Here is a 21262-nt window from a genome sequence, read left to right as displayed (position 1 = left end):
GTTTCTTGTTATCTGGCTCCATAATTGCAGTAAGTAAATAGCTTTTTTGCTTGCAGCCAAAATTACTTTTTCAAGGAAGAAAAGGGGATTTTTGTAACAGAGAGAGAGAGAGAGAGAGAGAGAGAGAGAGAGAGAGAGAGAGAGAGAGAGAGAGAGAGAGAGAGAGAGAGAGAAACATAAGGAGGCAATGAGGAAGGGAGGGAGGGAGAGAGGAAGAAGAGAGATTTGAACACACATTGCTTCAAGAATATAAAAAGTTACAACCTGGGAATCCTTCGAGTAACTTTGGGGAAATGAGCTGCTGGACTCCTTGGTCAATCTGTCATTTCTAGTCAATGAAAAAGACAGGGTTTGAGGTTCCTTCCGAAACGGGGCCGGCTAATTTAGCCCCTCCCACAAGCGCAAGGTTCTGTTATATCTCTGTTCCTTGAGTACCTCTCTCACTGAGACGGACCACAGCAAGCAGAGGCTGGGGGGAAAAACCCAAAAAATCAAAACAAACAAACAAACAAAAACAAGGAAAGAGGAGGAAAACAAAGGCTGCTACTTATGGAAGATATAAAGGGTAAGACCAAAATTGATTTGATCCGAATCCTTAAGGGGGAAAAAAAAGAGGAAAAAAAAGCCCAGACCAAAAGCAAGTACTTGAAAGAGCAAGAGGCAAAAAGCCCTGAATGAACTTTCCCACCCTCTTCCTTCTGAGAGGAGGCAGAGAAAGAACTTTGGGAAACTTTTAGGAAGCAGAGCCCAGGGTTGTATGTGGTTAAGGGTGGCTCTGGAGCAAGCTGGAAGGGATCATGAATATTCATTACCAATTTGTATTCAGATCTCGGTTTTTAAATGCAAATGACTTTTTTCAGTCCCCTTGCCCTTTAAGAGGCAGCTGCCTCATCTACAGTCGGGAGTCATCTCGCCTGGGATCCGTACCTCAATGTGTTTGCTGGAAGATGCTGGGCTCTGTGTGTAGATTTGTTTTGTTCTTGAATTTCCTGCGGGCTTTCCTGTTGTGAAATTAGCAAAGGCTTCTCTGCTGCGAGTTGACAGTGAAGTTAATGTGGCAAGAGGCTGTCACCACAGGACCCCAGAGTATGTCTTTCAAAACTGAAAGTTTTTATTAAGATGTTGGGGGGAGTACATATGGGGGGGTCGAGGGGGAGCAGCTACGGGTGGAAAGAGGAAAAAGAATAGTTCTGTCTTAAAATAGTAGATCATATCTGACTGACTACATTTAGATTTTTGTCTAAAACCTATGAGAGTAGCCTAGTTTGCACAGATGGTGTGCAGTCTCTGTCTTTTACCTCTTTTGGGCATTTTCTGCCAGGACGGAGAGCCAGCTGCTTGCCAGCCTGTGGAAACCAGGAAGAATCTCTGCAGCAGTGAGGGAGTGTAGAGTTGCAAACCTTCTTCATCATCTCTAACTTCTAATATGTGCATAGAATGGGGAGGAATAGGAGTAGCCAATACATTTCTTAATGATTATAATAATGAAAACTGTTAACGTTAAAGTCTCTATTCTGTCCTGGGAGCTCTACTAAACATATTACGCATGGTATTTATTCGTTGCATCAACCTTATGAGATAAGTACTATCGTTAACACCCCCATTTTCCAGATGACCGGTGAAGTTGAGTAACTTGTACTTTGCAATCAAGTTCACATACGTTTTTCTCATTTGGTTCTCATGGCCATTCTCTGTGGTAGAGAAGCAGGTACTGTTATTACTGCCTTTTACAAAAGGGAAAAGCTGAGGCCAAGGTTAGGTGACACGAATCACACAGCTAGTTGTTGAAAGTCTGGAGACCTGCAAAGCAAGGCCAGTAATCTCTAAACTCCTGTTCTCACCCCCAGCTGGGCGTCACTGAGCTGCTTTCAGTTCCCCAAGGGAACTGCTCCTTTCCTCCCTCTCAGACTGCTGCGAGACCCTTTCCTTCCTCTTTAGTCTGAAGCCAGCTTGCCTTGGTTTGAATCCTAGCTCCACCATTTACTTTGTGGCCTCAGTTTCCTCATCTGTAAAATGAAATGCTTAATAATAACATCTCTCTCGTAGGGATATTGTGGGGACTGAATGAGGGACCAACATAAGGCTCTTAGAACAGAGCCTGATGTGTAGAACATGCTGAGTAAATCACTCCTTGAAACCTCCTCTTGGGTGTTTCTCCCCTCTTTAAGTCTTCTCTGACCCTTCAAGCCTACTTTAAACCCCATTTTGGATGTTTCTACAATACCTCACTATTGATACCTAAGGTGGCACTTATAATACTTGTCCACATTCCTGCCCTCCATATCATCTAAACCTCTCCCCAATTGTAATTTCTTTAATCACCTTTGGTATTGCAGTGTCTAGTGCAATTTTTTCTTCAGTCTCTGGACTCATGGCAACTTTATTGTTAGTGTGGGCAGGGTGGTGGGAGAGGGGTCTCAGTCCTGACAGAGGCACAGGAGGCAGCCACAAATGGTGCCCATGTAGCAGTCCCAGAGGGTGTGGTGCCAGTAAGCCATCCAGGGAGTGGACAGATGTTAAATACTGAGTCAAGAAGAGCCACACATCGTTTAATGGTCAGTGGTCAGGGTGGCAGAGTTCCATAAACTTCTCCACAGGGTCCATAAACAGGTCTCTGATGTCCTTGTTGTGTGTTAGCTTGACAGCCATATTCACCAGTCCCTGGGACAGGTTTTTGAAGTTGATGTCTATCTCACAGAATACACCAAGCTTTCACCAGAGGGTAGTGAACATCAAGCTCTTGTGCTAGTCCAGAAGGTCCCTGTCAGCCACTAGTACCTTGAGCTACTTAATTAAATAAATATTTAGTAACCTTAGTATTATTATTTTAGCTGAGAGTTATTCAAGAGTCAGGAGGCTGGTTTGAAAGGGGACTTTTGAATTTGTAGTAGGCAAATGCAGTTCTTTTACACAATCTGTAAAGGCATCCCCCTAAATCAATACACTGAAAAACAAAATGCATCCCTTCTAGGTGGATAATTTTCATAGGTGATGCAATACCCAAGGCACCTGGTTTGGTTCCCACTCCCTGCTCAGCCAGGAGCCAAACTGGATATTTCAGATGCCTCATAGAACAATTTTGCTATCTCTGAACAGAACATCTGGTTCCATAAATAATGTCTCCCCAGCCCCTTTATGGCAACCTTGCTGTCTGAAACAATGTACTCTGGTAATGAAAGAAAAACAAACACTACAGAAGTTGGCCCTGGGTAAAATCATAAAGTACACTAAGTTTTTTTTTTTTTCCCAGCACCCTCCCTTTCCTCTTCCTGGCATACCTTCAAACCAATTTGACAAATATTATTGTGTGTCTACCATTTGTATGTCCCTATGCCAGATGCTTGGGATATAAACAGTTTGCTGATGGTCTAGCTGGGAAGAGAGACATATTCACGATCTACTCTAATTGAAGCCAGACTCTGTGAAGTGCTAATAACAACAACTAACATTGATTATTTATTATGTGCCAGACACTGTAATGTTTTATATGCATTGTTTCATAATCTTCACAAAAACTCCATGATACTGGTTTCTGCATCTTACACCTGTGGAAGGAGGTCACTTAGCCAAGGGCACATAGCTAGTAATAGGCAGAGGGGGAATTTTGACCCATGTAGTTAGGCTGCAAAACCTGGGATCCTAATGGATGAGTTTTACCTCTCTAAGAGTTGTAATAAAAGTCTAAGTGCAATGGCACTGTGGCACACGCCTGTAATTCCATCTACTCAGGAGGCTGAATCAGGAGAATTGCTTGAGTCCACAAGTTTGAGGCTCTAGTTCACTATGATTGTGCCTGTGACTAGCCACTGCACTACAGCCTGGGCTACATCGTGAGACCCCTCACAAAAAAAAATAATAATAAAAAGAAAATGCCATGAGAAACAAAACAGGGAGTGATGACTTCTGGGAAAACTTCTCAAAGGATGGGCATGTCATACTTCAGTTGGAACTAGAAAGATATATAGAGTCTAGTGCCCACAACAAGCCCCTTCCCTGCCAAGCACTGCCTAAAGATCTTTTCTCCCCCTTTTACCAAAACTACAGCCTAGATTTAAGAGTAAAAAGCTCCTTCTCCTTTTCCAAGTTCTGAGCAGGCAATCTATTTTCCTGTCCATCCTGGAGGTTTGAAGGCAGAAGTCCAGAGTTTATCTTTGACCATGAGTAATGTAACCAAATAAACCTTTACAAAGTAATCAGCACATTAAATGATTTCTTTAATCATGATTGTCCTGCATAGTGATAATGTACATCTGGTAAAAAGCTTTTACACAGGATTGTTATTGGCATACTTTTACTTGGCCAAACCGCATTTTAAGAGTGTTTTCTCCCTTAGGTTGTGTTTTTGGTTGCTTCTCTGCTGTTTATAATCAGTAATTGTGCTCAAGGGCAGTAGCATTTAATCCTTCCTCTACTGTCCAGCAGTGCTGGGCTCAGCCTGTGCAGAGTGAAGGTGAGGCCTGGGGTAAATCACATAGAGTCTGTTCTTTGAAACATTTTAGAGGGAAGCCAAAATCAAGGGCAGCCCCTGTGGTGAAGAATCATCAAACATCTTGATGGTTCAATGGAATTGTGGAAGAGCCAAGGCACTAGTTTTTATCTTGGTGATTGTGTGTGTGTGTGTTTTGAGGCAGTGCTTCTCAAATTTTAACATGTATATCCATCGTTGGGAATCTTGTTAAAATGCAGATTCTGATCCAGTAGCTATGGGGAGGGGGCTGAGATTCTGCATTTCTAACAAGTTCCCAGGTGATGTTAATGCTGCTCCTCTCCATAGCCCACACTTTGACTAGCAATCTTTTTTTTTTTTTTTTTTTGAGACAGAGTCTCGCTTTCTTGCCTAGGCTAGAGTGAGTGCCCTGGCGTCAGCCTAGCTCACAGCAACCTCAAACTCCTGGGCTCAAGCGATCCTCCTGCCTCAGCCTCCCGAGTAGCTGGGACTACAGGCAAAAGCCACCATGCCCGGCTGAAATATATATATATATATATATATATATATTAATTGGCCAATTAATTTCTTTCTATTTTTATGGTAGAGATGGGGTCTCGCTCAGGCTGGTTTTGAACTCCTGACCTTGAGCAATCCGCCTGCCTCGGCCTCCCAGAGTGCTAGGATTACAGGCGTGAGCCACTGCGCCTGGCCTTGACTAGCAATCTTAAAGGGTCACTCTATGCTTCGGTCTCAGGGCTTATTTTGGTACCAGCTAACCAAGTCCTGCTCCCACACTCCCTACCAAGTTACTACTTGGTAGTCATACTGATCATCTGTCAGTACAGCATGATGGGAAGCCTAATACATATATTTATTCAGCAAATACACCGTCTAGAAGAGGAAATTGAGGCCCCCAATTTGCCAAATCCTAGAAACAAATCTGAATCATCAGCACACGTGAACTATTGTTAGGCAAAAAGGCCTTTTGTTAGATTTCCTGAATATCTTCACCTTTTCTACATGGCTCCAAGTTTTCCTGAGCTTCCCTTATTCTCTGCCACCAACTTGAGAAGTACTGGAGCAGAACAAGGATCTGGATATAGCAGAGACTCAGGGCTCTGAGATTGGGAGCAGGGAATTGTTCCCTTTCTGCACAGGAGAGGTGGAATCATCCTAGGTGCAAAGGAAGGAAAGTGGGTGCAGAGAGGACTGATGGAATTTCTTGAGATCTGGAAATTTGAGGGGATTGTGAGGAGGAAAGAAGTTGTTGGAGAAAAGAATATAGGGTAGAAGTTGTCTAACATGTATGCGGCTTGCAGTTTTTGTCCTAGAGTATCAAAGTGACTCTGTAGACCCAGGAACAATGCCAGTACTTGCTCTACATAAAGAGGTGTTTTCTTTTGATTCATAGGAAGAATGTGAATAATTCCTTTATGCGCATGATAATATAAATAATATAGCACATCCCCATTAAACAGAACATGATGGGCCGGGCACGGTGGCTCACGCTTGTAATCCTAGCACTCTGGGAGGCCAAAGTGGGTGGATTGTTTGAGCTCAGGAGTTCGAGACCAGCCTGAGCAAGAGCGAGACCCCGTCTCTGCTAAAAATAGAAGAGAAATTAGCTGGACAACTAAAATATATAGAAAAAATGAACTGGATGTGGTGGCTCATGCCTGTAATTACAGCTACTCGGGAGGCTGAGGCAGAAGGATTGCTTGAGCCCAGGAGTTTGAGGTTGCTGTGAGGTAGGCTGGCATGATGACACTCTAGCTTGGGCAACACAGTGAGACTCTGTCTCAAAAAAAAAAAAAAAAAAAAAAAAAAAAGAGAACATGATGATAAAGATTAAGGAAGGAAAGAAAAACAATCACTTGTGATATTTTGGTGTATTTCGTTGCAGTTTCTTTTTACTATGTATGCCTGGGTTTTTTCTCTCATTGACATTTACTTGAGTAGAACCTTGAAAAATTATGAGATGGCACCATGATCATTAGGCTGTATATACAATTTTAAAGCCTGGTTTTTACTATAGCAGTGAAGCACAAGTATTTTCCATTTTATAGCAATAGTCTTTGTTAGCATGATTTTTATAGTTACATAGTTTATTTAACAATTCCCTTGTTATTGAACATTGAGGTTGTTTCCATTTCCAATAAATGTCTTTGTGCAGGAAGTTTTTTCCATATGTAGAATTGAACTCTGAGAATAGGATCCCAGAAGTAGAATTACTGGATTAAAACTTGTTAATGTTTTAAAAAATCCTTGATTATTGTTTCTAAGTTGCATTCCTAAAGAGTGGACCCTTCATGCTTCCACAGACAGTTCCTGTTTTGCTGCATCTCTGACAGCTTTGGTGTTTTTGTTTTTAAATAATCTTATCCACCTTTAGATTTTTTTAGTTGTATTTAATTCTAGTAAACTTGACATTTGTCACATGATGTGCTGCTTCTTTTGTATGCTATTTACATCCTTTGCAGGTTTATAACTTATTCGGTTAGTTTTTAAATTAACTTATGTGAATGCTTCATCACATAAAATACTTAAGTTTTTCTGCCATATTTGTAATAGTTTTTCCAAATCTACTCTTAGTGTTTTTTCATAAAGAGAATTATAGCTATGAATAGATTCAACACATTTTTATATATAGTGTTATTGATTTTTAAGTAACTTGATGTTGCATTTTTATTGCCTCTTTAATACAGGATAATAATTTTTTAAATTTCTAAATGATTTTTATTTCTGTTTAGATTATTATTTTTTCATTTTATTTCATCATGGTTAGAGAATATGGCTATAATTTTTGAGGTTTTCTTGTAACTAAGCATTTGGTGGATTTGTATAAATATTTGTGAATAAGATATATTGTTCTTAAGATATAAAATTGAATACTTATTAATAAATCTAGGCTTTTCAATTATACAGTAATCTAGCCCTAACTGTATTATTCTCCTTTGTAAAATTATAGTGTATATGCATTTACTTTTTTTTTTTTTTTTTTTTGAGACAGAGTCTCGCTTTGTTGTCCAGGCTAGAGTGAGTGCCGTGGCGTCAGCCTAGCTCACAGCAACCTCAAACTCCTGGGCTCGAGCGATCCTTCTGCCTCAGCCTCCCGAGTAGCTGGGACTACAGGCATGAGCCACCATGCCCGGCTAATTTATTTTTATATATATATCAGTTGGCCAATTAATTTCTTTCTATTTATAGTAGAGACGGGGTCTCGCTCTTGCTCAGGCTGGTTTTGAACTCCTGACCTTGAGCAATCCGCCCGCCTCGGCCTCCCAAGAGCTAGGATTACAAGCGTGAGCCACCGCGCCCGGCCTGCATTTACTTTTGTACCCTTTATTGATGCCCATGAGAATTTCAGGTCCCGAAAAAATTGAGATGAATATTTTTTATTGTGGCTATTTAGTTGGGAATATAAAAGGAAGGTAGAGTAATGCAGAGAAGGAGTAATTCAATAAATATTTGGCAGAGATGAAGGAAGATGAGGTAACATTTTCACATAATATCTTAGGGAGCTGAGCTTTGTGTGGCTGTATAACTGTAGGTAATATGGAATGGGTGTGGCAAAAATTAACAATCCTCAAATAAGAGCAGGCCCCAGAAGACTAGAATCAGAAGGTGGGGTTGGCAGGATTTAGGAGGTGGGTATCCACATCTTTGAGCAATTAAATCAGAATGGTATTGCTCAGACACATGCACAGAAAGACATCTGAAGTGAGATGTCATCAGCAAAATAATTTTTTAGATATTGCACTGAAAAGTCACGAAAGGGAAAGTGTCCAGTGAACAACTGTAGGTAATAGAACATTAATAGTTCAGTACTCATATTTTCTAATTTAAGCTTTTAAAATGTTGCTACTATCTTTTGCTTATGTCTTTACTTTCGTGTGCTTAGAAATAATCATAAGTTTTTTTCATAGATTCTTCTTTTTCTTCTTTTTTGGCTAATATAGTAACTGTGGTAGGCTGTAAAGATATTATACATCTTAATCGCTAGAACTTATGAATGTTACCTTATGTGGAAAACGGTCTTTGTGGATGTGACTAAGTTAAGGATTTTGAGATAGAGAGATTATCCTGCATTATCCAGGTGGGCAATCACAGTGTCTTTATAAGGGGGAGGAAGAGAGAGGTTTAACACAGAAGGCAGTGTGACCACTGAAGCAAGATGCTATGTCACTGGCTTAAAGATGGAGGAAGGGACCACAAGTCAAGAAATATAAGGAATGCAGCTCTGTAAACAGAAAAAGGCAAGGAAATTGATCTCCTCTATAGCTTTGGAGGGAGTTTACTCCATGGACACCTTGATTTCAGTCCAATAAAACTGACTTCAGGCTTCAGACTCAGCAGACTATAAGAGAATAAATGTGTGTTGTCTTAAGCCACTAGGTTTGTGGTAATTTGTTGCAGCACCCATAGTAAACTGATACAATAAGTATTTAAAAAATGGAAGTGGTGGTGGCTTTAGTTAGTTAACATACAAGTTTATAGTGAGCATTGGACCATACACTGGTCTAATCACCTTACAGATGTTAACTCAGTTCTCAAACAATCCTATGAGGTTAGTATTATACTACTTATGTTCCTATTCTACAGATAAGAAACTGAGGAATAGGTAGTTAAATAGCTTACTTAAAGTCTCACTTCACAAGACTGGTAAGTGTTGAAGTTGAGAGTTAAATCCGTGGTTGTTGATTTTATTATTATTGGGATATATATATTAAGTAATTCACATACCATACAATCCACCTCATACAATTTAGTGGTTTTTGGTATAGTCACAGAATTGTGCACCAGCACCACCACATTCAATTTTAGAACATTTTATTATCCCAAAAAGAAACCTGTACCCTTAATGATCACTCCCCATTTCCTCCCTACCTGCTCCCCACCTTTCTTCTGAATCCTAGCTAGGCAAACACCAGTCTACTTTCTGTCTCTACAGTTTTGCCTATTCTGGACATTGAGTTCATATCATACATTTTATTAAATGGATATACCACATTTTATTTATCATTCATCAGTTGATGAATATTTGGGTTGTTTCTACTTTTTGGCATTATGAATAATGCTGCTATGAACATGCATGTACAAATTTTTTAGTAGACTTTTGTTTTTAATTTCCCTTGGGTATATATGTATATATATATATATATATAGGAGTGGAATTGCTGGGTCACTCATATGTCTATGTTTAATCATTTGAGGAACTGCCAGACTGTTTTCTAAAGTAGCTGTACCCACCAGCAGTGTATGGTGATTCCAATTTGCCCATATCCTTGCCAACACTTATTATCTGTCTGTCTTTGATTATAGCCTTCCTAATGAGTATGAAGTTGTATCTCATTATGGTTTTGATTTGCATTTCCCTGATGGCTGGTGGATGGTTTTGAACATCTATTTATGTGCTTAGTGGGCATTTGTTTATCTTTTTTGGAGAAATATCTATTCAGATAATTTGCCAATTTTTAAATTGGTTTGTCTTTTTATTATGAGTTGTAATGATTCTTTATGTATCTTTTATATATCTTTTTAAGATATATAATTATAGATAAGATATATAATTAAGATATATAATTAATTTAAGATATTAAATTAAGATGATTTCCAAATATGTTCTCCCATTCTGTAGGTTGTCTTTTCACTTTCTTGATGGTGTTGTTTGCAGCACAAAGGTTTTACATTTTGATGATGTTCAATCTATCTATATTTTCTTTGGTTGCTTATATTTTTATTGTCATATTTAAGACAAAATAGTGTAATCCAAAGTCATGAAGATGTATGTCTATATTTTCTTCAAAGAGTTTTATAGTTTCTTCAAAGAGTTTTATAGTCCTTACCTTTAGGTTTTTGATCCAATTTGAGTTAATTTTTGTATATGTTATGAGGTAGGGATTCAACTTCATTTTTTTTATATGTGAATATCCAGTTGTTCCAGCATCATTTGTTGAAAAGATTATTCTTTTATCCGGAGAATTGTCTTGGCACCCTTGTTGAAAATCAGTTTACTACAAATGTGAGGGTTCATTTCTGGACTTTCAGTTCTACTATTGATCCATATATTTATCCCTATGTCAGTTCCATACTGTCTTGATTATTATAGCTTTGTAGTAAGTTTTGAAATCAGGAAGGCTGAGTCCTCTGATTTTATTTTTCTTTTATAATATTGTTTTAGCTATGATAGGTTCCTTAAATTTCCAAATAAATTTTAAGATCAGCTTACCAATTTCTGAAATGAAGCCAGCTGAGATTTTGATGGAGATTGCATCAAATATGTAAATCTGGAGAATATTGCCATCTTAGAAATATTAAGCATTCCAATCCACGAACATGTGATATCTTTCTATTATATTTTCTTGGTCTTATTTAATTTTCTTCAATAATATTTTGTAGTTTTCAGAGTATAAGTTTTATACTTTTATTAAATTTATTTGTAAGTATTTTGTTTTTTAAAGAGATAAGTATATTTACTGATGTAGTCCCTTTTGATGTTATTATAAATGTAGTTATTTTAAAATTTCATTTTTGGCTTGCTATCATATTTTTACTTTTAATTACCTCAATTGCCCCCAACAATATACTCCTCATAGATTCTTTGGCAATGCTTCAAATAATAATGACTTTATGCTCTTAATACAATTAAGGTAGATTTAATACAATACAATCACCTGTTGTCTATTCACCTCTATTCATGTTTTATACAGTCTTTATAGTCCATAGTTTGATGAAATATTAGATAACGCCTTTATCCACTTTGTCTTGAATTCTATTCCCCTTCCCCTTCATTTGGCTGATATATTTCATCCGTCTTTATTTTTAATCTCTCTGTATCACTTTATTTTAGATGAATCTCTGTAGTTGGCTTTTAAAATCCAATTTGAGTCTCTGTTTTAATAGAGGAATTAAAATAGTTCACATTTATTTTATCTGTTATTCTTGTTTTATTATCCTTGGTATTTAATGTTTTCTCCTATTATGTTTTTTGCTGTACAGACTCTGGGATTTTGTTATTTGTTTTCACATATGTTTCTACAAAGCTGTGGATAATAGACATCTGATTTTTAATTCTACCTGTAGAAATTTTAAGTTAAAAGAAAAGCAGCCTTTAGCTTAAATTTATCTTAATATCAAAGTGAAAATGAGTACCTTCTGAACCCTGTTATGAAAGAAGGATTAATAGCTTTTGCTTCCCTGTGTCCTTTCTTATTTTAAATATTTAGTATGATAATGTTATAAACTCCAGTATTCAAAATTCTGTTAGTCATTTATTTCACAGAGGCTTTCCTTTTTATTTAGATACTAATAATCAAGTTATTTACTCCATGCCTTTCATAATTATCTAGCAATTATATGAAAATAATTTTTTAGTAAAGGCATCACTGTGGTAAAATAGTGACAACCTATCTTAAATATAGCAATCTTTCCCACTCAAGTCATTGGAGATATTCCTCCACTGTCTTGAGAAGTTTGATGCTGTGAAGAAATTGTTAAAGTTTGAATGTGTTCCCCCCAAAGTATGTTTTCAAAACTTAATCCCAATACATCAGTGTTGAGAGGTGGGGCTTGATGGGAGGTCTTTAAGTAATGAGGGCTCCCCCCTCATGAATGGATTATTGTAAATTTTAAAGGGCTTGAGGCTGCAAGTTTGATCTCTTACTTTCATGCTCTCCTGCTATTTGCCTTCTGCAATGGGATTATGTAGCAAGAAGGCCCTCAACAGCTGCTGATCCCTTGATCTTGAACTTCCCAGCCTTTAGAACTATAAACCAAGTAAACTTCTGTTGTTTATAAATTACTTAGTCTATTATAGCAGCACAAAATGGACTAACAATTTGAGAACAGCTGTTTTTCAGCCTGAATGGTTTTTGTTCCCTATTCCTGAAATTTATAATTTTGACCACTGGATATAGACTTCCTTTTTAGATTCTGCCTAGCAAGTGGTAGAAACCCACTTGCTTTACAAATTCAGGACTTCTTTTGGAGCAAAAAAGATTTCTTCTGTCATGACTTTGATCGATGTTCCTGCTTTGTTTTTTTCTTCTTCAGGGACTTATTATTTGGATCTTTTATCTCTAAACTTCGTATTTCTTTTTTTTCTTTTTCCTTCCTTCCTTTTTTCTTCCTTTTCCCTTCCTTTCCTTCATTTATTTTTCACTGCACTCTGAGAATATTTTCCTAAGATTTTCTTTTACATCACTGATTGAATTTTCCTTAATTATCTCCAGTGTAAACTTTCCTTCAGCTACAGTGTTTTTGGCTTCTATGAAATCTTTTATCTTAGTCTGCTCTCATAGCAACATCCTTTTGTATATAGTTAAAAAGACAAACAAAAAGAGACTTCCCTCTCTTTCCTGAATCATATCTATTTTGAAGGCAAGCTTTTTCTTCATTCTTCTTTATACTTTCATGCAAAAATTTATTTAATCTAAGGCCTTATCCTTGAAAGAAAGAGATTCCTTTTGTATGTTTGTACAAATGAATGTATGTGCTTTTCACCTTATTCTAAAAAGGATTTAAGGAAGCATTAGGGTAGAGTCATCCCAGTCTAATGTAAGAAGGACTGGAATATTAGGCTGTCCATTTCTCCCTCACATTCTGTTTGGATCTTGGAAGAATGAGATCACCTACCGCTAGATCCCTAAGTGTGGGAAGACATCTAAATTCTCTAGGCAGAAAGGCTGACTCAGAAACAGAAAAGAAGGCAAATGTCCTCTTGTCATATACAGTAGTCATGTTTCAGAGGATAAAGAGACTAGGGCTGTCAGAATTCTGTCTGTATCATTTCCCAGAGGCATAAAGGCATTCAGGAAGGACCTATTTTCTTTCTTTTGCTCTTTCCTCACAGAGAGAAAGTGTCTGTTGAATTGGAGAATGAACTCCTATTCTACTGCTTAGCACATTTCCTGAGCCTTTGTTGGATAACAGTACTAAGACCTCTTTATACTCATGGTAAACACATGGCTGCCAATGTGGCTATTTCTGGGAAGAACGTTCCAGGCAGAAGGACCAGCAAAAACAAATTTCTCCTGAAGAGAAATTAGGTGTTTAAGGAACAACAGGAAATCCAGTGTGGTTGGAGTGGAAAGAGCAAGGAGGTGAGAGCTGAGAGGGAAATTTGGCCTAAACAGAATATATAGGGTCTTGTAGGCCACTGTAGAGCCTTTGGCTTTTAATCATAGAGCAATGGGAAACCACTGTGGGTCTTGAGCAGAGTGACCTTATCTAATTTATGTTTTAATTGGGTCACTCTGTCTTTATTGTAGAGAATAGACTTAAAGGGGGCATGAGCAGAAGGAGAGAGGCCAGTTGTGAAACTACTGCAATAATACAGGTGAGAGATGGTGTCCATTTCTAGGTAGCAGCAGAAGTAGTGAGAAGTGATTGGATTTTGGATCTATTTTGAAGATAGAGCCAATAGAATTTCTTAATTGGATTGGATGGAAAACAAAGAGAGAAGGAAACTTGACTCCAAGGTTTTGGGCCTTCCAAGGACCTAGAAGAATGGAGATGTCTTAGGTTGAGATGAGAAAACCGTAGGAGGAACAGGTTTTAAATGAGAAGATCAGGGTCTCAGTTTTGGATGTGTTAAGTTTGAAATGCCTATTTGACATGGGGATTTCTTTCTTTCTTTTTAAAATCATAATTGGAAACATTTATTAAACACAGATCTGGACTAACACCGAGCCCGGTCTTATCCATCTTTCTCGGTTTTATTTAGCCTTTTTCTTTGCTTTAAGGTAACATGTTGTTGTTAGGAGAAATATAAAGACATCTGTCTTCTCTCTTTCTTCTCTGTTATCTTTATATCTGAATTAGCCTGCCTCAGAGTTAATTGGTCAAGATCTTTTCACTTAAATAAAGGGACACGTCTCACCAATCATTATTTTTCTGTTGAACTGGTTTAGTTTCTCATTTGTTTTATAATTGAGGGCTAGAGGTTAGGTCACAGCATGGGGATTTTGAAAAGAGCAGATGGATGTACAAATTTGGAGTTTAGGGGAGAAGACTGGGCTAGAGATATAAATTTGAGTCATCGGGTGGGTTTAAACTCAGTGACACTGGATTTAAATGTAACAGGACTGGATGAGTGAATGTAGATATAAAAGAAAAAATGTTCCAAGGACTGAGCCTTGGGATGCTCCAACTTTAAAGGTTAGAGACAAGAAGATAAACCATCCAAGAAGACTGAGCAAGTGTATGTGTGGGGCTGAGGGGAGAGGAACAAAGTAGGAGAGTATGGTGTCCTGGGAGCCAAGTGAAGAAAAGTGCTTCAAGGAGAGGAAGTGGTCATCTGGGTCTTATGTGGCTCATGGGTGAAATAAAGTGAAACTGAGAATTAACCCTGGCATTTAGCACAGTGAAGGTTGTTGGTAACCTTGATAAGACACATTTGGTGGAGTGTTGGGTACAAAAGTCTCCCTGAACTTTGTCTCATTACTCTCTCCTCCCCTTGTTTCCAGCCCCTCCTCTCTCTCTGAACTAAGGGAGGAATCAGTGACATCCAAAGAACATGGTTGAGATGGGGGGAGGTATAGTTCCTTAAAGGAAATTTAGAGTCCTTGTACCAGAAAAAGGGGAAATGGACTCTTGGCAGACAATAACAACAAGTGTTCACGTCAGCTAGAAATAGCCTTGTTTCTGTGCTTTGTATTCTATTTATACCTCTACTATCAGCTACCTTTTAAGTCTTTTAACAATGGAAACATTTACAGGAAGATATGTAACTCATTGGTGCTGACAGACCATCCAGACTGCAAACCTTTTCCATGAAAGAAAAACCAGAGGCCCTTCAGGGCCAGGAAGTGTGGTCTTTTTCAATTGTGTCTTTCTCAGAAAGCTTGTTCCAGGATTCAGATTGTGAAGACAGCCCAAACCTCAGGCCCCTACCTATGATTGCTCTTCCCAGAACTATGCTCTGAAGCATTATGGCTTCAGAGTGCATATCTGTTTGCAAAACCCAATGGTTTGCAGGACTCTGCACTTTAAGGGAGGATTAGGGCAGAGAGGGGGAGATTAGAAAAATCACATTTCAGATGTGGTCTAGGTATCCATGCACTTGGCATTTTAGAAAGCCCTAATGCATTTTAGTGCCGACAGGGACTTGAGCATCCTCAAATATCTTAATTAAAATAAAATTAATTACATTTCCTATCTTTTTAAATTACAAAAATAATATAAGTTTATAAGAGAAAATTTGGAATATGTAAAGAAAAAGAATAAAAATTCTATACTCCTATCTCTGTCATGGGACTTTCCAATCTCTCTTGTTCCTTCTCTTTGTCCTACTTTTTATTGTTATTTATTTTCTACAAATTTAGGGTGATGTTATACATACCAATTACAGTCTCTGTTTTACTTTGTAATATGTCATGACAATCAGATGGCTTTCATCATATGATCTCTTAATGGCTGCATATAATGTTTCATCATTTGAACACATATCATATGTTTATTTAACCATTTCCTTTTATGGAGCATATAGGAAATTTCGAGTTATTTTGTTATTATAAATAACTGCTCATGGATCAATCTCAGTGCACATCTTTGAAGATTTCTTTGGGATAAATTCCTAAAAGTAGAATTTCCAAATTGCTGTCTAAATTTCAGCAGTGTATGAAGTGTATGAAGTCTTAAGCTCTTCTAAGTCATCCATGAGGGCTGGAATCAACTTTTTACAAACTCCTGTTAATATTGATATTTTGACCTCCTCCCATGAAACACAAATGTTCCTAATGGTATCTAGAATGATGAGTGCTTTCCAGGAGATTTTCAATTTACTCTGCCCAGACCTGTAGGAGGTATCACTATGGCAGCTATACTCTTTCAAAATGTATTTTGAAAATAGGACTTGAATCCTAGCACTCTGGGAGGTGTAAGCAGGAAGATTGCTTGACATTGCAAGATGAGCCTGAGCCAGAGTGAGACCCTGTCTCTACCAAAACCAGAAAAAATTAGCTGGGCATGCTTAGCTGGGTGCACGGCTATAGTTGTAGCTACTCAGTAGGCTGAGGCAGGAAGATCACTTGAGCCCAGGTGTTTGAGGTTGCAGTGAGCTATGAAGATGCTACTGCATTCTACCTGGGGTGACAGAGTGAGACTATGTCTCAAAAAAAAAAAAAATAGAACTTGAAAGTTGAAATTACTCCTTGTATTAGTTAATTTTGTTGCTACAAGGGGTTACCTGAGATTGAGTAATGTATAAAGAAAAAGAAGGTTTATTTGTCTCACAATTCCAATGGTTGGAAAGTTCAAGAGTGTGCATCTGGTGAGGGCCTCAGTCTGCTTCCACTCATGGAGGAAGGACCAGTGTGTGCAGAGATCACATGGTAAGAGAGTAAGCAAAGAGATGGGACGTGCCAGGCTTTTTACCAACTTTCAAGGAATCTAATACAGTGAGAATTCATTCACCTGTGAGGAGGGCATTAATGTATTCATGAGAGATCTGCCCTTATGACTTAAACACCTCCTATATGGCCCCACCTTGAACCTTGGGGATCAAATTTAAATATGAGGTTTGAAGTGAATAAACATACAAACTATAGCACTCTTTGATTTATGGGCTACAGAATGGATATTGTGTCAGCAGGCATAAACACAACATTAATCTCCTTATACATCCCCATCAGTGGTCTTGGGTGACCAGGTGCATTGTCAATGAGCAGTAATATTTTGAAAGGAATCTTTTTTTTTCTGAGCAGTTGGTTGGTCTTAACAGTGGGATTAAAATATTCAGTACAAGGCCAGGCACGGTGGCTCACGCCTGTAATCCTAGCACTCTGGGAGGCCGAGGCGGGTGGATTGCTCAAGGTCAGGAGTTCAAAACCACCCTGAGCAAGAGCAAGATCCCGTCTCTACTATAAATAGAAAGAAATTAATTGGACAACTAATATATATAGAAAAAATTAGCTGGGCATGGTGGCGCATGCCTGTAGTCCCAGCTACTCAGGAGGCTGAGGCAGAAGGCTTGCTTGAGCCCAGGAGTTTGAGGTTGCTGTGAGCTAGGCTGACCGCCATGGCACTCACTCTAGCCTGGGCAACAAAGTGAGACTCTGTCTCAAAAAATATATATATATATTCAGTACACCATGCTGTAGATAGATGTGCTACATCCAGACGTTGTTGTTTAATTTGTAGAATGTAGACAGAGTAGATTTAACATAATTTTAAAGGGATTTTTTGGAATGGTCAGTGGCCCATTGGCTTTACTTAAATTCACCAGCTGCATAAGTCCCTAACAAGAGAATCAGCCTGTCCTTTGAAGCTTTGAACTCAGGCATTGACTTCATCTCTCTAGTTATGAAAGCCTTAGATGGCATCTTCTTCCAGGAGAAGGCTGTTTTATCTACATTGAAAATCAGGTGTTTAGTGTAGCCCCCTTCATCAATTATCTTAGCTAGATCTTCTGGATAACTTGCTTCAGTTCCACATTGGCACTTGCTACTTCACCTTACACTTTTATGTTATGGAGACAGCTTCTTTTCTCGCATCCAAGTACTAACCAGGCCCAACCCTGCTTCCAAGATCAGAAGAGATCAGGCATCCAGGGTGGTATGGCCGTAGATGGAGATGGCTTCTTTTCTTAAAATTCATGAAGTCACCTCTACTGATGTCCAGCTTATCTTATGAAGCTTCCTCACCTCTCACAGCCTTCATAGAATTGAAGAGAGTTATGGCCTTGCTCTGAATTAGGCTTTGACTTAGGGTATGTTGTGGCTGGTTTGATCTTCTATCAAGATCAATAAAATTTTCTCCATATCAGTAATAAGGCTGCTTCTTGTTCTTATTATTTGTGTGTTCACTGGAGTTTTAATTTCCTTCAGGAACTTTTCCTTTGCAGTCACAACTCGGCTAACTGGCACAAGAGGCCTAGCTTTTGGCTTGCCTTGGCTTTCGTCATGCCTTTCTCACTAAGCTTAATCTGCCATTCCCCAGCCTAAAGAGGCCTAGGTCCTACTGTATTTTGCTCCTTTGTCAAACTCTGCTTGGCTAACATTTTTGGAAATTTTTGGACCATCTCCTGGCTATCAAGTTCTCACTTTAAGTGTGTGTTTGTAACTTAATACAGGGTCTCCAGGTATGCTTTGAAAGACTGTCCCTTGAATGAGATGCTGCTGTTTTGTTGATGCATCCTGCAGTTGATTAAGTTTCAACCTGGAAAGTTTCACATCTTACAACTTCTTTTCCTAGTAGGTAATCGTTTTGGTAACTTTTTCAAAATTATAATTTTTAGGGCTCTGGGCTGCTTACTTCTACTTGATTCCTTTTTAATTAAGGTTATGGGTGTATTGTTCTTATTGGTTACTGCTTTTACTTCTTAAAGTCTCCTTTTCAAGGTCATTTTCACTTAACCTTAGGTATTAATCCCAAATGGAGGTACTAAGATCATTTGAAAAATGGAAAGATCTTGTTAATGTAAATCACACAATTAAAAACTATGGTATGCATATTTGAGAAGGAAAATACAGTGTAAACAGAGGCTTTCCAGATACCATGTTAGGCACTTTGTATTATCTCATTTTACCTTTATAATAGCTTTATGAGATGAGAACTACTGTTATTCCTACTTCTGAGATAAGGAACTGAGGCTACTCCCATACAACTAGGAGGACCAGAGGTGTAATTCAGACCCAGACATGTCAAACTCAAGACTAATACTGCTGTTACCCAGAGAAATGAAGCTTGTACATTACATTTTATGCCAATTATAGCTGATGTTGTTGATAGAATTTTATAATCTACTAAGGTGTACCACATATTTCTCTTCTTTATCAGAGCATACCAAACATAAAAGCTTTTAGCTTCTAGGTCAAAGTGATGACATTGACATTAGGAACACTAATTTTTGTGACCCTTTAAGTATGAATAAATATGTTGCACTATAAATATGAATCTTACTCATATTTATATATCCAGGGCCAAGTATATTATAGGCAATCAAATATTCAAATCAGTGCAAGCATGCATAGTGAATGAATACATGAATGAAAGAATGAAGTTATAAAACAGCAATTACCTCAAGGTCTTTTAAAGTTTTTAGAGCTATTTGCCCCATACACTAAATCTTCCAGACTGTTTTGCTTTACTAGTTTGTGTGTCTGCTCTTTGTAATTTTTTTTTCCTTCTTTACTATCATTGTAAATGGAATATCTACAGATGTGAAACTGATTGAAGCTCTTTGCAAATGGGAGAGAGTAAAAGGAAGTTGCCCTGGGCAATTTAGATCATTGTGTTCAAGGGAGAGGAACAAAATTATGTTTGATCCAAGCTATGACTGTATTTAAGGGCTTTGATACTAGCTGTGGGGTCCAGCTGTGGAGGCATCTGGGGAGTACATTCTTGGTCTGTGTCCAAGTCACTGGTCAGGCAGGTCTGTCTCAGTGAGCACCAGGGAGATGCCAGAGACTGAATTCAGACCATGTGTGAGGGGAGAGGATTAAAACCACTGAAGGGAGCCAGTCTTCTATCAATTTGGTCAACATCTGAGGTCAGGCTTTAGTCCTAGGATAGAAATGAAATGCGGACAAGGACCTTGGTAGCCAGACAGAAGGTCACACTGTATTACATATTCTGGAATGGATTTAGCCAAGGAGGTTTGCCCAAATTCTCCCAAAGGTGAGGTTAAATTCCTTCTAGGACACTTGACCACAAGCATGGGAGTAATAGTGGATTTTCAGATGCTCTCCCACTAGAGTGAGGAAATCTATAATATACTCCAGGAATTGGGTGGGACTGAGTATCAGGAGTCAAGCCTAGTATGTCTTCACTGGGGCAGCGTAGAACTGGAGAGAAGTAAACCGAAAGGGACAAATTTTTGATAGGAATTCTGTGAGTAGGAGCTCCTTTCTCTTCTTTGGACCTTCTGCCTACCAGTTTGTTAATGTCACTCTCACAATGCACAGTTCTGAACTGAAAATAATACTGCAAATATAGTGCCATGAAGACACTGGTTTGTAGTGATCTATAAAGGACTAATGTTGTGCCAGGCCCTGTACTAAGTGCTTGACTTTCACTACCTGGTTTACTCCTACAACAACACTTTTTACTGCCCTATCAAGATATAGAATGTTTCCATGACTCCCAAGTGTTCCCTTGTGATTCAGGACATATTTATTTCGTTTCTGGTTGATTTATTAAGTGAAGAACTGAAAATCACTCTATGGGTAGTACATTTCCTTTTTGTATCACATTTGAAGTGAGATATTGACAAACTGGGTGGTATGTCCAGAATGGGGAAGGATACTGAAACCATGCCGTACAAAGAACAAATGTCAAAGGAGGTAGTGAAAATGAATGTGACTGGTGCTAATATGGTAGTTCCAAAAAAAAAAAAAAAAAATGGAAACTTGTTTTCCTAGTCAATAAGGAAGTTTAGCTAAAATATTTTAAGAGACTATCACATGAACCCGGTAAAGACAAGATAATGTTGGGGGAAAGGGTTATTATAGGGCCATTTGGGGAAGTCTTGTGTCCTAGGATAGGTGATCATGAACAAGAAGGATAACAAGGAGAAAGAAGAGAGTAATTGCCCCTTGCCTTAGTGACTCCATCCTGTGTTAGTTCATCTTAGCTCTTCCTGTTGTTTTTTTCCCATACAATCTTTGCATTTTTTTTTTTACCTATTTTTGAATTGATTGTCTGAAAGCTGTAAGGCTGCTTTTTCCACTCCTGGTCATCTGTATCACAAATCCTATTGGTTTTGGGATTCTTGGGTGATGGTGGGATCGAGACATGGAAGAACTAGGCTAAAAAGACCGTGGGCTGGAAGTAGAAGCCTTGGCTGAATTGGGCAAGTTCCCTTGCTCTTTAACCTCAGTTTTTACACACCTG

At 38.4% G+C, this 21262-nt stretch overlaps 1 protein-coding gene across 2 annotated transcripts in view; it reads left to right on the top strand.

Annotated features, from left to right (window-relative positions):
• The first annotated feature begins 407 nt into the window (after positions 1-407).
• ENTPD1 (ectonucleoside triphosphate diphosphohydrolase 1) overlaps positions 408-21262 on the top strand; it is a 98128-nt gene continuing 77273 nt past the window's right edge. Inside the window, exon 1 of one of the 2 annotated variants that reach the window (XM_012767004.2) lies at positions 408-565. In XM_012767004.2, coding sequence (XP_012622458.1) covers positions 550-565 — 16 coding nt within the window. In that variant the 5' untranslated portion in view covers positions 408-549. Of the gene's footprint in view, positions 566-683; positions 1087-21262 lie in introns of those variants that run through there. The other variant, XM_012766994.3, reaches the window with a different exon arrangement.

The sequence above is a fragment of the Microcebus murinus genome, chromosome 14 (assembly GCF_040939455.1).
Source record: "Microcebus murinus isolate Inina chromosome 14, M.murinus_Inina_mat1.0, whole genome shotgun sequence".
Taxonomy (NCBI): domain Eukaryota; kingdom Metazoa; phylum Chordata; class Mammalia; order Primates; family Cheirogaleidae; genus Microcebus; species Microcebus murinus.
The sequence above is the reverse complement of the archived record's forward strand: the minus strand, read 5'-3'. Positions and strand labels throughout refer to the sequence as shown.